At 31.4% G+C, this 18023-nt stretch overlaps 2 protein-coding genes and 1 long non-coding RNA gene across 6 annotated transcripts; 1 reads left to right on the top strand and 2 right to left on the bottom strand.

The window, feature by feature from the left end:
- Positions 1-261: 261 nt before the first annotated feature.
- LOC104701586 (uncharacterized) lies at positions 262-2148 on the bottom strand. Of its 4 annotated transcripts, none has more exons than XM_010417297.2 (6): positions 1520-2148; positions 1285-1380; positions 981-1199; positions 789-885; positions 639-701; positions 262-534 (listed from the first exon to the last, which is right to left on the bottom strand). In XM_010417297.2, the coding sequence occupies exons 1-6, from the start codon at positions 1754-1756 to the stop codon at positions 338-340; spliced, it is 909 nt and encodes a 302-aa protein (XP_010415599.1). In that variant the 5' UTR covers positions 1757-2148; the 3' UTR covers positions 262-337. The 4 variants fall into 4 exon arrangements, with proteins under 4 accessions (XP_010415599.1, XP_010415600.1, XP_087315246.1 ...); XM_010417298.2 differs by having other exon boundaries at positions 262-561; positions 1520-1995; XM_087459120.1 differs by having other exon boundaries at positions 1285-1426; positions 1520-1832.
- On the bottom strand, positions 1974-4412 carry LOC104701585 (uncharacterized). The gene is made up of 6 exons (XM_010417296.2): positions 3959-4412; positions 3178-3273; positions 2875-3090; positions 2692-2788; positions 2545-2607; positions 1974-2440 (listed from the first exon to the last, which is right to left on the bottom strand). The coding sequence occupies exons 1-6, from the start codon at positions 4205-4207 to the stop codon at positions 2244-2246; spliced, it is 918 nt and encodes a 305-aa protein (XP_010415598.1). The 5' UTR covers positions 4208-4412; the 3' UTR covers positions 1974-2243.
- An 8582-nt stretch (positions 4413-12994) lies between these two features.
- Positions 12995-14641, top strand: LOC104701583 (uncharacterized). The gene is made up of 4 exons (XR_753843.3): positions 12995-13258; positions 13333-13516; positions 13634-13736; positions 13823-14641. It is a non-coding gene; the product is annotated as an uncharacterized LOC104701583 (long non-coding RNA).
- Positions 14642-18023: the final 3382 nt, after the last annotated feature.

Raw genomic sequence — 18023 nt, 5'->3', positions numbered from 1 at the left:
CCAATCTCAATAATATACTCATCATACTATATAGATTGGTGTTCCTTATAGAATAAAACAACAATATCTAGTTCAAATGCTTCAGTCATCTTGAATGTTCTAAATTATAACATAAACAAATCTTCGAGGCACTCGCTGTTCTAGTTGGGATTCAAATCTAATTCGCTGTTGTTTTATTCTATAAGGACACGAAGTATGTTATTATAACATGAACAATTCAAATCTCCGGTTTATTAACAGAGATTAAACTAGATATTGTTGTTTTATTAACAGAGGCATCATTAACATTTATTTATATCATTGAAATATACAATCATCATCATCATTAACATTTATTTTAACTGTAAGCAATCCCATAGACATGAGAGCTTATGTAAGCAACGCTAGAAATGGATGCCTTTTTAACATCTGCACCGCCATTGAACCGGGCTTCTAAAATGGATTCTCCGGTGTGCCTTGTCAAGTGGCATCCATCGGCAACGACTTGTTGCAATGGGTCCAACACATTTTGCACCAACCTTAGAAATGTACCATCTGCTCAGCAACCAGAAAATCCAAACACTAAGATTTATAAGTTTTATTTATCATTTCTCTACTATATATGTACTCAGATGGAAGTTTTTAGTTGAAAGAGGTACCTTCAGCTGCAACATGTTCAATGAAAAGATAAATTCCACCAGGTCTTAGTATCCGTTTGATCTCTGTTAATAAATCAGAGAATTCAAACTGTTTCTAAGCATTGTTATCTTCTCCTAAGATGTTGGATTTAAAGGAAGTAAAACAATTACCGTTGAGCGTCCTAGTGACATCTGAGACAGAACAAAGCACGAGAGTCCCCACGACTGCATCAACCGATGCATCTTCTAACGGTATAGATTCCCCAAGCTAAGGACCAAAATAACATGAAAATGTAGCATCAGGGGATGCAACAAGAGGGAGCAATGAGTCTATATATATTTGATCAATACCACAAAGATTACCGCGTGAATGAATGTAAAGTCTTCCGATTTGATCCCCGCTTCTGCAGCGGATTTGCGTGAATAACTCTCCATCTTAGCGTTTGGATCAACACCAATAACAGAAACGTTTGGAATAGCTGTGTAGTACTTGAAATTGGGACCTGTACCAATACCAATCTCCAAAACTATTTCTGCTTTCCCAACCAAATTATCAAAGAGTTTAGTCTTGTAATCTGAAATCTGACAAAAGCAGAACACAGTAATATGACAAAAGGAATGTAAAGAGATCAAAAGAAAGAGAATCTAAACTAATAAAGAAACCAACCTCTTTCTCGTATGATTCCATTCCTGTATCCATAAACCAAGCAAAGAGCTCCTCATACCAATCTGGCTTTGGTGAACGCAGTCTTCTCAAATCCTCCTGATTATAATGAGTTTTTACATCAAGTTTGGGGATTTCTTGATTTCTACATCAAGAAATCAAGAAAATGCGACATTCCAATGAAATATAAACCGTGAACCCCAATTACAAATCATGAAGAAAATAAAGAATCTTGAACCGTTGAGGTAGAAGCAGAGGATCCAGAAGCGTGAGAGGGAGAGATGGGAAGTAATGACATAGCTCCAAGGAAATGCCTTCTTCCACAGGGACATAATCTGAAAGATGAGACAGGATCTTTCGTAATGAGATTATTATGGGTTTTGCCGGAATCTCGTAAAGCCCTAATCTTTCTTCGAGGTGAATGTATGATCGTCGAGAAGATCGGTGCAGAATATGAGAAGTGCAAGATCGCCATTTTCAACTGTAAAAAAACTCAAAAATACTCATAAGGGTGACGTAATATTGAAGATAGGGTTTCAGATTCTGTCCACAAATCAAATCTTTTTATGTAAGGTTTTTATTAGTAGCTTTTTTCTAATAATTGGCATTATATTAAGTAATAAGAATCAATCCACAAATTTGATAGTTTAGAAAAACAGAGTCTTGAAACAGAGCCTGTTAAGAACAGAGAAGGTCTAAAAATCTCACTCACTTGTATTAAACTCAAACCATAAGGTCTCGTTACATAGAGAACTTGACTCATTACAAACAAAATAACCGAAACAAAATAGAAAACTACACGTTTTCTATCTCTTACAATATAAGGGAGACTTACTAATTTCAATTTGAACTTAGTCAAATTGTTTTATTGTTTCCAAACATAAAAAGAGACTTATATTTTATTATTCTTCACCAGATTCTTGAAACAGAGGACTCTAGAAGAGTCGGCAAATTAATGATAATTAATTATACGCGACTCCGTAGATATGAGGGCTCAAGTGGTAGAAGCTAGTAAGAGAAACCTTGTTGATATCTACACCACCAGGGAACTCAGCTTTTAATAGTGATTCTCCTGTGGGTCTTATTAGATGACATCCATCAGCAACGACTTGTTGCACTGGATCCAACATATTCTGCACCATCCTCAGAAATGATCCATCTACAAACACAACCAAAAAATAAAGAAAAAACTTTTTCGATTAAGCATTCATAATTACTCTATAACTGATTCCTCCTAAGTCAAAAGAGATATAGATTTTATACCTTCAGCTGCGACATGTTCCACAAATAGGTAACGCCCTCCCGGTTTTAAAATCCGCTTGATCTCTGTAATATTCCAAATACCGATCCATTGTTAACTTGTAACAACTTATACCAATCCATTTGATTTAAAAGGAAGTAAACAAGTACCACTTAGAGTTTGAGTGACATCAGTGACAGAACACATAACGAGACTTGTAACAACTGCATCAACTGATGCATCTTCTAGTGGTATACATTCTGCGACCTATACAAAAAAAAAGATTAACAACAACATTAGAGAAAATTAATGATGGATTTTAAGGAATATATATAAAAGAGGCGGTTAATTACCGCGTGAATGAACTTGAAGTCTTCGGATTTCAAACCAGCTTCTATAGCGGATTTTCGCGCGTAGCTTTCCATTTTAGGGTTTGGATCTACACCAAGGATAGATACGTTTGGAAGAGTGTTGTAGTACTTGATGTTCGGACCAGCTCCAATACCAATCTCCAAAACTTTTTCAGCGTTTCCCACCTGACTAAAGAGTTTCTTTTTGTAACCCGCAATCTGACATAAGAGGAAATATAGGATCATAAGTAACATGACACAAAAAAAAAAAAAAATGAACTTCAAACCTCATGAAGTCACTCTAACCTCTTTCTCGTATCTTTCCATTCCTGAACTTCTGAACCATCCATAGAGCTCGAAATACCAATCTGGCTTTGGAGGACGCAGTTTGTTCAAGACCTCCTAATAACATGTAGAGATCTATTAGATAAAATACTATAACCTCTATAAACTTATATATTTATTTGGTTCCAAATTAGTGTTTAAGTTTGGCAAATATATCTGTATGTTTGATAAAAAGTTATAGGCCCGACAATATTATGAAACCATAATTTTGGAAGATTTTAGAAAATTTGGAATTTGATAGATTTTAGGGAAATTGATATGATTCATGATAAAATTCTTTCAAATCCTATCTAAAACCATGAGATTTGGATTTATGTATTTTTAATTAAACAAAATCCTCTCAAATCTTCCAAAATCTCTCAAAATTATTAAAATCCAAATCCACTAACTGTTTTGAATAACAGTAGATTTTAAAATAAAATTTTAAATCATCAGATTAATAACCGTGAATTTTATTGGACTTTTTAAAATTTATGATTAAATAACATAGAATTGGTAAAGTTTACACAAATAACTTAAAATGTCGAATTGAATACAGCCGGTAGAAATTTCATCGTAGTTAGATAGATACCAAAGGCAAGAAGATGTGTCATTAATTATGCTCGATCTGTTTGCGACCAAGGATATTCTAATATCTAGAATAAGCAAGTGATAACTTATGGTCGTTATGTTACTATATATAGCTACAATTAGTAGTTAATTGAATCGGAGGTTGGTTTAAAAGAGAAATTGGGAAACAAACCGATGAGCTAGATTGAGAAGCGTGGGAGGGAGAGATGGGAAGAAACGGCGTCGTGGTCGTAGCTTCTCCTAGGAAATGCTTTCTTCCACAGGGACATAAGCTGAACTTAGAGGAGCCAGAATCCATAGCATTAAGGATATTCTTCTGAATTTTGACAGAACATCTAACTGTTGTTCTTCTTGTTAGAGGTGATGATTTCAATATGTTCACCGAGATGGGTGAGGAAGGTGTGCAGTGTAGGATCATCATTGCTATAGGCTATAGCTCCTACTACTGCTTACTCGCTTCAGTACATTCTTTATTATTATATAGCAGTAGCACTACATTTTTGGTATTTTCTTTTTAGCTTTTTATAATAATAAACAAGATATTATTTTGGCAGTGTCTTGTTCCAATAATTCGAGCTTCTTTATCGTAAAGTAGTAAACTATTTTTTTTTTGTCAAAATGCAACTATTTAAAATTTATCAAAAAGAACCTGAAACATATCGACATCGCTGGTTGAAAAAGACCTCACTACAACAAATATGCACATTGTTAACCAGAGAAAAACGCTATCATAGGTCTTTGATAGCGTTTTCATGAGCGCTGTTTTAGGGCACTGTTATTATATGTACCCCATATACAATAGCACTTATTACGTATGCTATGTTATAAAAATATAACATAGCTTTAAGAAATTGCTATATTATCAAGATCATAATTTTGAAAAAATTTATACAACATTTGTTTTTTCGTGCTATGTTATAGTTTTATAGCATAGCTCTAATAAACTGCTGTATTATCAAGATTATAATTTTGCAAAAATTTATACAATATTTAATTTTTCGTGCTATGTTATACATATCTAATATAGCTGTTGCGAAATGCTGTTTTATCTTGTTTACTGTGCTATGGTATATTCTTTTATCATAACGTTTACCTGTACTTTTATAGCATTTTCTGATATGTGATTATAGCACACATAACCTGTTTTATAAAATCTCATAAAATCTGATTAATAAACGTCTCAGATCCAAAATACATAACAAAAGTCTCAAGAACATCAGTTTACCATCAAAGTCTCAAGAACATCCAAAATAAACAAGCAATCTCAAGTACTTAACATTACACAATAAAACCAACTAAGTCACCTAAGCCAACTCTTGATCAAAAAATTCAGCAGCTTTATATAACTCAAAAACTTCCTCATTCCACTGAGTTGGTTTACTTTGAAATTCATCTACTGACTTCACATCTCCATGATGATACCAATCACTATGCACCTTGTATGCCTCATCCATCCCTCTTATTACAAGATGCTCAACCACAACACTGTTTAACTGTCGTACTACATTACGACAGTCTTTACAAGGACATATTATCATTTCTATGTCACCTAAAGCCGCAGACACATCCCTTACAAATTTCCAAGCTCCACTTTTATAACCAGGATCAGCTCTTCAATGGATAATTAAAGAAAAAAATCATAACTAAAAGAACATCTTAAAGTATCCAAACCCAAAATAAAACCTAATTATGAAATATAATTCCTTACCTGCATAGATGCACCCATGCCTTGTCCAACATTATATGTTATAATATAAATTTTAACCTTTATAGATAAAATAGAGATACATATTATACAAAGCTCACATTAAGCAACAATTCAGACAATACTGCACTACTTCAGACACATACAGATGCTCTTAAACCAATATCTAACTGTGTAAAATCTCACTAATCTAATCACTATTTATACGAATCAGACTCAAAGGACAAAACATAGCAATCACCAATATTCGTGTGTAATAATAATGTTTAACTATTGGTTGAGTGATACTAACCTGTTGTGTGAGTACAGAGAAATGAGAAGCTTCAGTTCCCCAACATTTCAATCACCAACACTTGGGAAAAAAAAAAATCGTTCAGTTTATGAAGGCGCAAATACTCAAATCCAAAAGCTATTTTTGAGTCAAATCTGTAAATAATCGAACCCTAACAAAACAGATGGATTCGAAACTCCACATTCTCAAAATCTGTAAATAATCGAACCCTAAAAAACAGATAACGAAATAAATCTAGATAAATCGAACCCTAACAAAACAGATAACTAAATCTGACCCTTATCGAAATCAAAAGCTGTTTGAAATCACAAATAATCGAAACAAATAACGAAATTAGGAGGAAGAAGAAAGACATGCCTCAAAAATGGATTCGAGCTATCAATTGCGATGGATATGGAGATTTAGGGCGAAATTGGGGCTTTTCACAAACGGCGAAATTGGGGCTTTTCACAAACGGCGATAAAACTGAAGAATTGATAAGAAATTTAGAAGAATTTGAGCACACACAGAGAATTTAGAAGAAGAAATCTTCTTAGGTTGAGCTTAGGTTGTAACGAGAGAGAGAGAGAGAGTGTGTCGAGTTTTTGGGTTTTTTTTTTATTTGGCGATTAAGTGAATAATTTCACTAAGTATTGGCGGACAAAAGTCACTTTTGTTTCCCGCTACATAATTTTCCTATCATAGCGTTAATAAGATGCTATTAAAAAGTAAGCGAAAAAAAATCTCATCTTTCATAGCAGTGACGGAAAATGAGCTATATCCGTCTGCTATCAATGTACATATTTGTTGTAGTGCCTGTTACATCCATTTCCACGTTCATGACCAACAGAAATCTTATCACTATACATTTTTCCTGTCCACAAATATATAATAATTAGATCTTGCTAGAAAATTAAGTTTAACACGTGAAATGTGAGCATGTGAATAATCTTGATTTGTTTTCTTTCCTAATGTTATTAATATAGATGACCTTTAGAGACTATGAGGATATATAGAGGTATATTACCTTAGTGACTAAAAAATTAGATTTATAACCATGATAGTTTTAAAGATAAGTAACTAAAGAAATAGAAAGAAACACAAATCAAAAGCCTCTTTTCTTTTAACTAATTAAGAAAATCGTATCACTGTTCATTTTAATGTCGACAACACTTTATCAACCCAAACGTTAGTTCTGTTCATCTGAAGTTGATGTCAACACTCTTTATTAACAACGTTAGTACTGTTCATCTGAAGTTGATGTCAACACTCTTTTATCAACCACACGTTAGTACTGTTCATCTGAAGTTGATGTCACTAGTTATTTATCATCATATAGGGTTTGAATGGTTAGTGTGGTGGGGCTGGCCAAATCAATCAGTAGTTTAATCTACCAAAAAATAAGGTGATTAGTGTGGTGGGGCTGGCCAAATCAATCAGTAGTTTAATCTACCAAAAAATAAGGTGACAGAAAACCACAGTGAACTAATTTTATTTATATATAAAAATAGTCTATAACGGTTTTTTTGTTTTCTTTCGACCACTAAACTAAATTTGATTAATGGTAAATAAATAGCAATCTAGTCCGCTGATAGATTTGTCCATTCTAACCGTCTTCACCATTTAAATTCATAATATAATTTTCTTTTGTTTGTATGAATATTTATTTATTTATATCATAAAAGCTTACATAATAGTATAATACTATATGTACATGAATAGATATCTTGTTAAAGAGTTGTTATATATATATATATAATAATATTAAAAATTAATTATGCTAGTCTTAGTTGTTTGCAGTTGGCTCTTCTCTTGGGTGTTTTGTTCGATGTGGTTGATAGCTTCTTTATTCCATCATCATGCTCTTTTGAGTTTGGTTTTATCGAGAGGTTAGGCTATATTCTTTGTCTTTTCTCTGCAGATCTGTTGAGATCTGATTGCTTTTTGTAAGGTTTTTACATAGACGATTTTGGACGATGTTGTCGTCATCGTCGCATTTAGAAGCGTTTCGAGTCTTTGCTTGTCAGGTTATGAAGTCTTTATGGTCAGAGAGATTGGTTCTCTTCATGATAGGAGGTGGTTGATCTTAGTTTAGGATTAGTTCTGGGCATCCTTGGTAGTTCTCATCCAAGTGTTTGAGGAGAAAAGTTTTTCTTGCATCCTAACTCTAGTGTATTGTGTAAGGGGTTTTGCTTGGTTGCCTAATTTTTTATTTAAGGGTTCATCCTTTTTTTGGAGTTTTAATTTCACTACTTTGTAATTTTTCCCTTCTTTTCGTTTTATGTATTCAGGATATTCTGTTTGTTCGCCGACTTAGTTTTCCTTTTTTGGATTTTAGACTTGGAGATATTTTTATTTTCTGCCGGCTAAGTTATAATTTGTCTTGTATCCTTTCTAATATTTATAATATCAGTAGAAAAAAAAATTAAAAATTAAATTAGAGTTGTGAAATTAATATACCATGACAGTTTGAGAATCTTCTGACTTGCTGGAGATTGTCGGTGCTGGTTGGTCCAACCAAACAATACCTGCTTAAACATATTAAATGTCTTTGGGTAAATTTTAAAGAGATATTCCTTAACATATCAGAAAACTTATAGATTTTTTTTGAACTTTCTTTACGTCCTTTTTAGCTTATTATTTTGTTTTGAATATTTTTTAGCTTACAATTTTTTTTTATCCTTTTTATCTTATATTTATGTTATGTGCCTCTTTAATCTATCAGGCAGTCATATTGCTTACCCTATAGTTAAGCGGGCACTCCAACCAAGAAAGTCACGGGAGTTTTTGCCTCTTGGGGCATTACTTGGGTCAAGTTAAGGTATGGAACAGAAAAAAAAAGAAAAATACTTATTACAAAAATGAAAAAATGAACCGGAAAGAAAAGAAAAATGAAAGAGTTATAAAAAAATACTTATAAAATAAAATAGAGAGAAGGATAACGATGTAACTTCACTTTATTTTGCACAGTGAAAATAGTGACACAAAGTGGGTTATGATTAACGTCTGAACACTATGTAAAATCTGATTAGTAGATGTTAAAACACATCATAATACAGTTAAAGCACGTTTTAATAACAATTAAATTAGAAAATACCAATTAAAACACATCATCTATCTATTATATTAAAGCAGAAGTGAAAAATGCTCATGTTTGCTGTGAGGCATGTATTATCATTTTGTCATTAAAGAAATATACTCTTGACGTTGAAAGATTTTGTTCCTGAACATAAATTTTCCTATTTTCGTATTAAAAATAAATCAAAAAATCGGCTGAATTAATCTAAAGGCTCTAAAAGTTATTTACAAAACGGGTATTTGCTAGATATATCCCTGTCTTTTTCAATCAAACACCCTATTAAAGTTTATTTTTACAACTATGGTTCAATTTAATTCTACAAATTTGTGATAATTAATAGGCTTACATTATTTGTAAATCGACGTTAATCTAGAAATTAATGGGCTTATACAGGAAAAAAAATCCAATGACAATACACCACCTTACTGAAAACCCTAAAAAGATAGGTTTTTTACAACTATAAATACAATGTTATCGTCTGCTTTCACCATAACTCAATAAAGAAAAAAAACTCTCTTCTCTTGAATTTATAGTTTTATAAATTTTAATAATACTTTTATCATGTTCTCAAATTTATATTTGTATTCCAATCTTTCTGTTTTTTATGATTCATCTTACTATTCTTTTTATTTTCCTATTCGTATAGTGGTTTCTTGGATAGCAAGATCCACAAATCATGAAGCTTTGAGAGAAAGAAAAACTCAACAAAGAAATAATTCCATTTAGCTCAACATGAAATAATTATATTTCTTATTGAGCTAAATGAAATAATTATGTCTTATTATATAAATCTTGATGGCAAAGTTACTCATTAACAAGATTGTGACACGTATCAAAGTTTTAAATATATTGATAAGATATGGACACATATCAAAATATTAAATGATGGAAAAAATTAAATAAATGTGAATTAAGCCACGTGAATATAGGACTGAATATTTGTTGTAATATTTACACAAATATTAATATTATGCTAATTATTTGATTTTTACTATTCTACGTGAATTAGCCACGTTTTTATTTGTTGTAATATTTAGACTAATATTAATATTATGTTAATTATTTGATTTTTACTATTCTACGTGAATTAGCCACGTTTTCTTCAATATTAGTTTAAATTAACGATTTTAGAAGTTGTGCTAGAAAAGAAAAAGGTTTTAAAAATATTTACCAAAAATAAAGAGGAATAATTTACCTATCAGCATGCGTAAGGAAATTGAGCATATGCATTATTATATATAGATGTCTATTAAGTGTTATCCCATATCAATTCAAAACCTTGAGTATGGTAGAAAATTATAAACATCAAAGAGACAATTACAAACCATGAAACATCGGAAAACCTTACTAGCAAAAGAAAACGGGGTATCATGAGTGATGATCAGATTGTTATGATCGAAAATATACTTGCAGATAAACCTCATGTAAGGTTAGATTTACCTACACTTCAAATATGGGTAGTCAAACTAAATCAATGTGTAAGTACAATATTTATATAATGCTACACATATATCTTCGATTACATCTACCTCTCTAACTATTTTCACATCTATGAATAATAGACATCATATTGTTTCAATTTTTTTTTTTTGATTTTCATTGTCTAACATTGATTACCAAAATATAAGGTTCACAAATTACAACTTCGCAACTTAAACGATGGTAAAGATTTTTATTCAATTTGTCTTATACAATTTTTAAACATCTCCATCTAAGAGATTTTATTATCTTTGGCTTATACAATTTTTGAATACTTCCATCTGATCCAAAAAAAATTAACCGCAGGATTTACAACAAAAGATCAAGATCAACATGAAGATCTCTAAAAGCAAAAAGGGCAAAAAAACATGGTAAAAATTCAAATTATGTAACCTTACACGTAATTAGTAATATGCATAATGTATTGTTCCAAGATATTTTTTCGTAATAATTCTAACATTAGAAAACCATGTTCGAGATCTTTATAAAAATCTAGCATATAATATTTTTCTTTTTATGGACTAAAAATATTTGAAACTAAGCTAAAAAGTGTATTCTTTTTTTTCCAGGAAGAAATAAAGAAAAATACAATGATTTGGTCAATGTAATTATTGCAAGTTTTGGTATGGAAATACGAAAGTCTAAAACAGAGTGGAAAAGAGTTGAAATTCTCGATTTGTTGTCAACAAGGACGAGTTGTCTTGCAATAATCGTGACCACCTCCAACTTACTTAGATGACATACTGTCACGGTCAGCATCGTTTTGGAACAATATACAAGCATATAATTCAATGTTTGTTTTTACATCAATGGGTGGAAAAATTAACAATATTATCAATTCATGAAACGGCCCTTTTATTTTTCGTTTGCATGGTCAGAATTACCACAAAATTGGATCTCTGCTACCAGTTGAAGGAGATCTTCCACGTTTTGCATAGCTATATGTATATGATACTGCTCATGAAGTTCAAAACCGTCTCAATGCACTTGCCAAAGGAAAAAGTAATGAGTTAGATGAAGGAATTCTGAGTGGATTGATAAAAATGCTTGATGAATATAATGACTTAGCTAAAGTGTTCAGAATAGCTAGAGATAGATACGAATCTGGATCTAAAGAAGAATTTTCCATTAGGCTATTGAAAAATAAAGAACGTGGCAGACAATTTGACCTTCCACAAGGAGATGAGATTGCTGGACTTATTGTAGGTGACATGTCTATCCCTAATTCTGACAGAGATATTATAGTGCAACCTAGAATGGACAAACCACAGTACATCAGTTTTTTGCATCCATCGTACATGTCACTACAATACCCTTTGTTGTTTCCATATGGTGAACAAGGTTATACTGAGAAAACCATTCCATATAGCTTAGAAGGATATGCTACTAAGAGGTCATATATTACAATGCGAGAGTATTATGCATATCAAATACAAACCAGGTTAACATCTCCAGGAACAATTAATAGTCTGTTCAGGTCGTCTTTACCACTAATATGTGGTTGATGCATATACCGCTATTGAACAAGAACGTATGAACTTTTATCAGTTCAATCAGAAAAAGCTTAGAGATGATTTGTACAATAATGTATGTGATGCAATTGTACAAGGGGATGCAGATTCAAAAAAATTAGGCAATAGATTAATTCTACCATCTTCCTTTACAAGAGGCCCGAGATACATGGTAGAAAATTATCGAGATGCAATGGCACTATGCAGATGGTATGGAAATCCAGACCTTTTCATTACAATAACTGCAAATCCAAAGTGGAAAGAAGTGATTGATCATATTAAAATGGATGGTAACGAGAATGCAAATGATAGACCTGACATTGAATGTCGTGTATTTAAAATGAAATTAGAAGAACTTCTTAAGGATCTACAAGATGGTGTCTTCTTCGGTCCTATCACAGCAGGTACTATTATAATTTATTAAAAAATATTATAAAATTATTATTTCTTACGAAACACTAATTTATTTTCCTATATTTTTTTTAAAAAATAAACAGTTGTTCACACAATTGAATTCCAAAAAAGAACACTTCCTCATGCACATATACTTGTATGGCTACAAGAGTCAAAACAAAATCCAACTCCAGAAGATATTGATAGTTTTATTACCTATGAGTTACCAGATAAAGAAGAAGATCTAGAGGGTTTCCTATTGGTTGAACAACTAATGATGAATGAACCATGCGGGCCAAAGTGTATGGATAATAACAAGTGCACCAAAAAATTTCAAGACCATACAATGACATCACAAGTATAAGTGAAGCTGGCTATATTACTTACCGTAGGAGATTTGATGAAACAAAATTTGTCATGAAAGGCAACACAATGCTTGATAATCGCTACGTTGTGCCTCACAATCTTGCCCTCCTAGAAAAATACAAAGCTCACATCAATGTAGAATGGTGCAGTCACTACAAGAATATTGAGTTTTAATAGCATTATAATATAGCAGTTTATGTGTTATTGCTATGCTTGACTTACCCGTAACTTATTTATAGTGTTTCTATATTTGGAAACGCTATAATATATTGGTGTCTTCAAAAGATTGTACTTTCTCTTGGTATTTATTGTTTTTTACTCTAGATATTTTTATATTTCTCGTTTTAAAAATTTAGAAAATCATTAATTGTTTTTTTAAGTGTCGCCCCTCAAACATTTGACCTAAACACACTCAAATCTCAGATCGATTATTCTTTTCCACTTCCTCTCACTTCTCCTCTTTGTTTCTTTGTCTCTTTTCTCCCCTTCTTCACCATATTTTCTCTGCCACAAATACACTTTCCACCGACACCACCAATGTCTTTATCTTCGTCGACCCTCCTTATCACCAACCATTCAGCCACTGAATCTCAACATCAATTTTCATGCCTTAGATCTGAGTTCCTTCGCTAGATATGACCATCTCTCCCATTCATACTCCCAAATCTGTAAGAAATCTAAAATTCGATGTCTGGATCTATGATTTTTCTTTAGTATTTTAAATGATTGTGTTTGGATTCAGATTCTTCTTGAACCTTCAAGGAAATCTGAAGAGATTTTAAAAGTGGGTGGTATTGGTTCTGAAGTTGATGAAACAGCGGTGGAAGCTTTGGCCAAGATGAAGCGTCTCTTGTTCTTAAAGAGACTAATAGCAAGATCTATCAAGACTGCTAAAGATTATGCTTGGTGGTGTGAATTTTAATGAGGTGAGAATTTTTCACAAAAGCTTATGTTTTTAAACTTCAATGTTTTATTTGTTGTTTAGCTCAAATTATTGTTTAATTTTTTTCTCTATGTAATGGCGTTGTTGTTTTATTTGATAGATCTTATGAAAAATGAAAGATTTGTATATAGAGAAAAATCCCGTTGATACCTATTTTCAGGAAGGATCTTATTTAACAGTGACAACATAACTTTGATGAACATGTAAGTAGCACACTATCTTTTCTTTTTCAATTCTATTTTATGATATAAAATTTTGATTTGTCACTTAACGTTTCTATGTTAACAAGGGAAAGTGATGTTTGTCTCATCAAGATATGCTCTGGCGAAGTTATTTCTGACCACAAATGGGAAAGTGTTGATAAAGTAAGAAGATTTATGTTGAATGAAGATGGAGAATTTGAAGTAAGAAGACATGTGTTGAGTGAACCCTACATTTCTCTATCCGACGTTATTAAAACTCATTATTCTTGTAGTGAGTAGTAGGTCATCTGCCATAAAATATCTTTTCAAATATATCACAAAAGGAGTAGACATGGAGACAATGAAGATAGAGAAACAACAAGCATTGGATCAAAATAAAGGAGATAAGGAATCAGAAGAAGAGATCAATGAGATAAAAAAAACTATTTGGAGTGTCGTTAGCTCTCTGCATGCAAAGCTACTTGGCGAATTTTTGCGTTCAAAATACATGAACGAAAACCGGCAGTAACAAAACTACAGTTACACCTTCCAGGCCAGCAGAGAATCGTTTACCCTGAAGGAATCAGTCTAGAATACATTATGTCAAAATATGGCATCGAGAAAACAATGCTTACGGAATACTTTCAGATGAACTTACTTTATCTAGAAGCAAGAGAACTTACATATATTCAGTTCCCTACAAAATAAAATACGTGTGGGATTCAGATGGGAAAACATGGTCAGAAAGGAAGAAAGGATTCAGCATAGGAAGAATAGTAAATATTCATCCAACAGCAGGAGACTTGTATTACTTGAGAATGCTGCTAATGAAAGTAAAAAGGTCGACAAGCTTTGATGATTTACTAACCGTTGATAATGTAAAACACAAATTATTCAAAGCGGCATGTTATGCAAATAATTTGTTATTTTCTCAGTTTTAGAATAGAAGTAATAGTGGATGATGGAGATGCATCAGCAACTTTTGTTATATTTAACAAAGAGGCAGAAAAAATCACTGGAACAACTGCAGAAATCATAATAGCTCTAAATTATATAAAATATATTACTGTATGGATTAATATATTAAAATTATAAATTCAATTAACTGTTATCCTATTATTCACATAGATAAAAAAATGAGTTGGGCGAACATAAGTTAGAGGACGTTCCCACATGTGTGCATTATATTGTTGGAAAAACTTATTTATTCGAAATTCAAATTAAAAATATGATTTTGATGCATCATATCAAACTTTTACAGTCACGAAGATTATAGACCAAACAAAGGTAAATAACATATATATTATGATGTGTTATGTTTGCTAAATACAATAGATTATTTCACTTAACATATAAAAATGGTTTGTTTTTATGTGTTTAGACAAGTTCGGACGATGTCAATTGAAGAACCAAACGTGAATACCGTGACGAACGTCAAGGACCAATTGATGATCAACGGAAGAAACAAAGAATTGAAGACTGAATTTGATTTTTATTTTTTTATAAGTTTATGCATAACAATAGGTTTTTAAACAATTATTTAAATTTGGTTTGAACTCATTTTTAGGATAACTTTTATTATTAATTATCAAAGAAACATAAGTAATACAAACAATGGGATATCATGATTGTTTGGTTAATAGTTATTTAAATAATATGTTATTCGATAATTAACATGTAAAACAAATAATATATTATTCTAATTTAAAGCAATAGTAACAATATGTAAAACAAAAGAATAGACACCCCTAATAAACACACATAAATTTATCTTTTACAATTATATATAATATATTAATTAGAAGCTCAATATAACTTGAGCATCGCACGGATCCATATCTAGTTTTTTATAAACTTAAAGTGATAAACATGGAAATAATAACATTTTAGTTATCTTTTCAAGTAAAATAAAAAGATATTTATTAGAATTTTACATATTCGAAACGATTAGGATGTAAATAAGTATTGATTAAAAAACTAAATTAACATATAGAAGAGATATATATGTTATATATTTACATATATCTATTATTATAAATACATAAATTTTATATTATTATTTAATTTTATATATTTAAGAATATATAACAATTTCTAAGGTTATATATATAGACGTCGGTGAGAGCATATAATCCACAATTTTTACTGGAGAGTCTCGAACATATCCAAGATTCTTAAAAAAAAATTTGTTATCGTTTATATTCCATTTTTATTATGTTTGCATATCTAATTATAATTATAATTACTGGTTTCGTTTAGTGCATGTTATATAATTACTGATCGTGTTTCACGTTTGAATCCTTCAAAATACGAATAGAAAATCCGGGTTAAAATCTTGTGTTTATGGGTAGAAAAATCTCTCCAACTTAGTTCAACCCTAGAGATGGTTTCAACTGATAATCAGGTTTGTTAGATATTTTTAATTGTTAATTAATTACTAAATCGTTTGAACATGACACTTATCCATATTTAATAGTAATATGATTAAATTTCTTTTATTTAATAGGGTAAGAAGATCTAGTGTAGTTTTCGTGGTGATGTTTATGACAGATTTGTGTCCAAATTTCATGTTGCCTATTGGATTGAGCTTGAAAACTTTAAAGTTTTGTAAACAAAGGACTTATTCAAATTTCATGTTGGCGACAGTCGACTGTGTCTCTGACATTGGATCAATATGGATCATGCAAATCTACCACTCATCGATACAAGATTATTATTTTGTATAAGACCAAGATTCAAAAGACTTTGATTGTTGGAGGTCAAGAATATTATGATTTTATCTATTATAATCGAATAATAAACAGCTTTTATTGTGATGATTACTTGGTCGGTAATTTACTTTTGCACCATACTTTTAAATCTCCCGTAATTGACTACTATTCTACTATGCATTATTTTGATATGAGTTTACGTCTTAAATTTAAAGATGTCATTGGAGACGTTACCAATGTTGGAAAATTCGATACTTGGGATCATATGAAAAACTTGATGGTTCCAAATAACGGTAGTAAGTATGAGTTTAGATCACAAAGTGATCATATTCGTCAGTTGCTAAAGATTTGTTGCCGAAGTGGTTTGGCCAAGAAGGTGAATGATTCTGATTATTATTGATCACAAGATTCTCATTCTGATGATACTGACTCGGATGATGTTGACTCTGGTGGATCCAGAAACAAAGACGATGATGGAGACAAATCTGATGAGGATTATTACCAAGAAGAAGAAGATGAGGGATTTTATGAAATAATGGATGAAGAAGATGTTGATAGTGATGTCGATGAAGAGGAGGACACTGATGATACTGAAAACGACGAATATAAAAATGAATCATGTGAAGATGCTGGGACTGAAGAAGAAGATAGTGACGAGCAGGATTCTTTTTCAAAAGAGAATGAATCATAAGAGTACTCCATGTACCATAAAATTTCTTTTGAATTTCGTGACTCCAGGTATTTGGTTTTAAACATATGATAATATTCATCGGAACACAAATCCTATGGAACCTATATATATATATAAACATATAAACGTTTCTTTGAATTTATTTCTTTTTGTGGCAACCTTTTGACGTGTGAGTTTTTTGGAATAGCGGCTGTCAATTTCTACAAGACATACAAAACTTCCTTAGGTGAAAGCCTCATTTGTGTTATTCGATGGGGTGTAACTGATGTTTTCTAAGGTACATACTTTATTTCTTGGCTTAGTATGTTTTAAAATTTTATTTAATGGCTATATAATCTGTATTATATTTCAAATGTAGTATAGGTAAGAGGTCTATATCTAACACTATATGTACCCAAATTAGGCTTAATCCAGAGATTACAGAAGTTCAAAAATTTAGACAATCGTAAGTTTTCCTCTATTTTAGTTTACACACTATATTTTAATGATAGACTTTTAAAGTATAATTGGTGTTGTAGGAATACCAAGAAGAGAGCTCACACAAAAAAAATGATAGATCACAAACTTGTGTTTTCCTTTGACAATCTTATTTTCTGTTTTATTGTTAAGGACTGAAACGATCCGACCCGTTTTTTTAATAATAAATAATAGATAAATAATAATAATAATAATAATATAATAGTCTAAACTAGTGGTCTCATACCCACTAGTCACCTAACCACAATCACACAACAGCGGATAACATAACAATACCATTAAATCAGTAAATAACCAATACTCAAATAACCAGTATTAACAATTGAACCAACATTACAAACAACATGAATCAAAGAACCAGCAATCTAAACCACATTCTAATGACTCAACTCTAGCAACCTAGCAAGGCCAACGAGTATTTAATGAGTA

This window comes from Camelina sativa, chromosome 7 (genome assembly GCF_030686135.1).
Source record: "Camelina sativa cultivar CO46 ecotype springtype chromosome 7, ASM3068613v1".
Lineage (NCBI taxonomy): Eukaryota > Viridiplantae > Streptophyta > Magnoliopsida > Brassicales > Brassicaceae > Camelina > Camelina sativa.
Note: the sequence above shows the minus strand (reverse complement) of the source record. Positions and strands in the feature narration are given on the sequence as shown.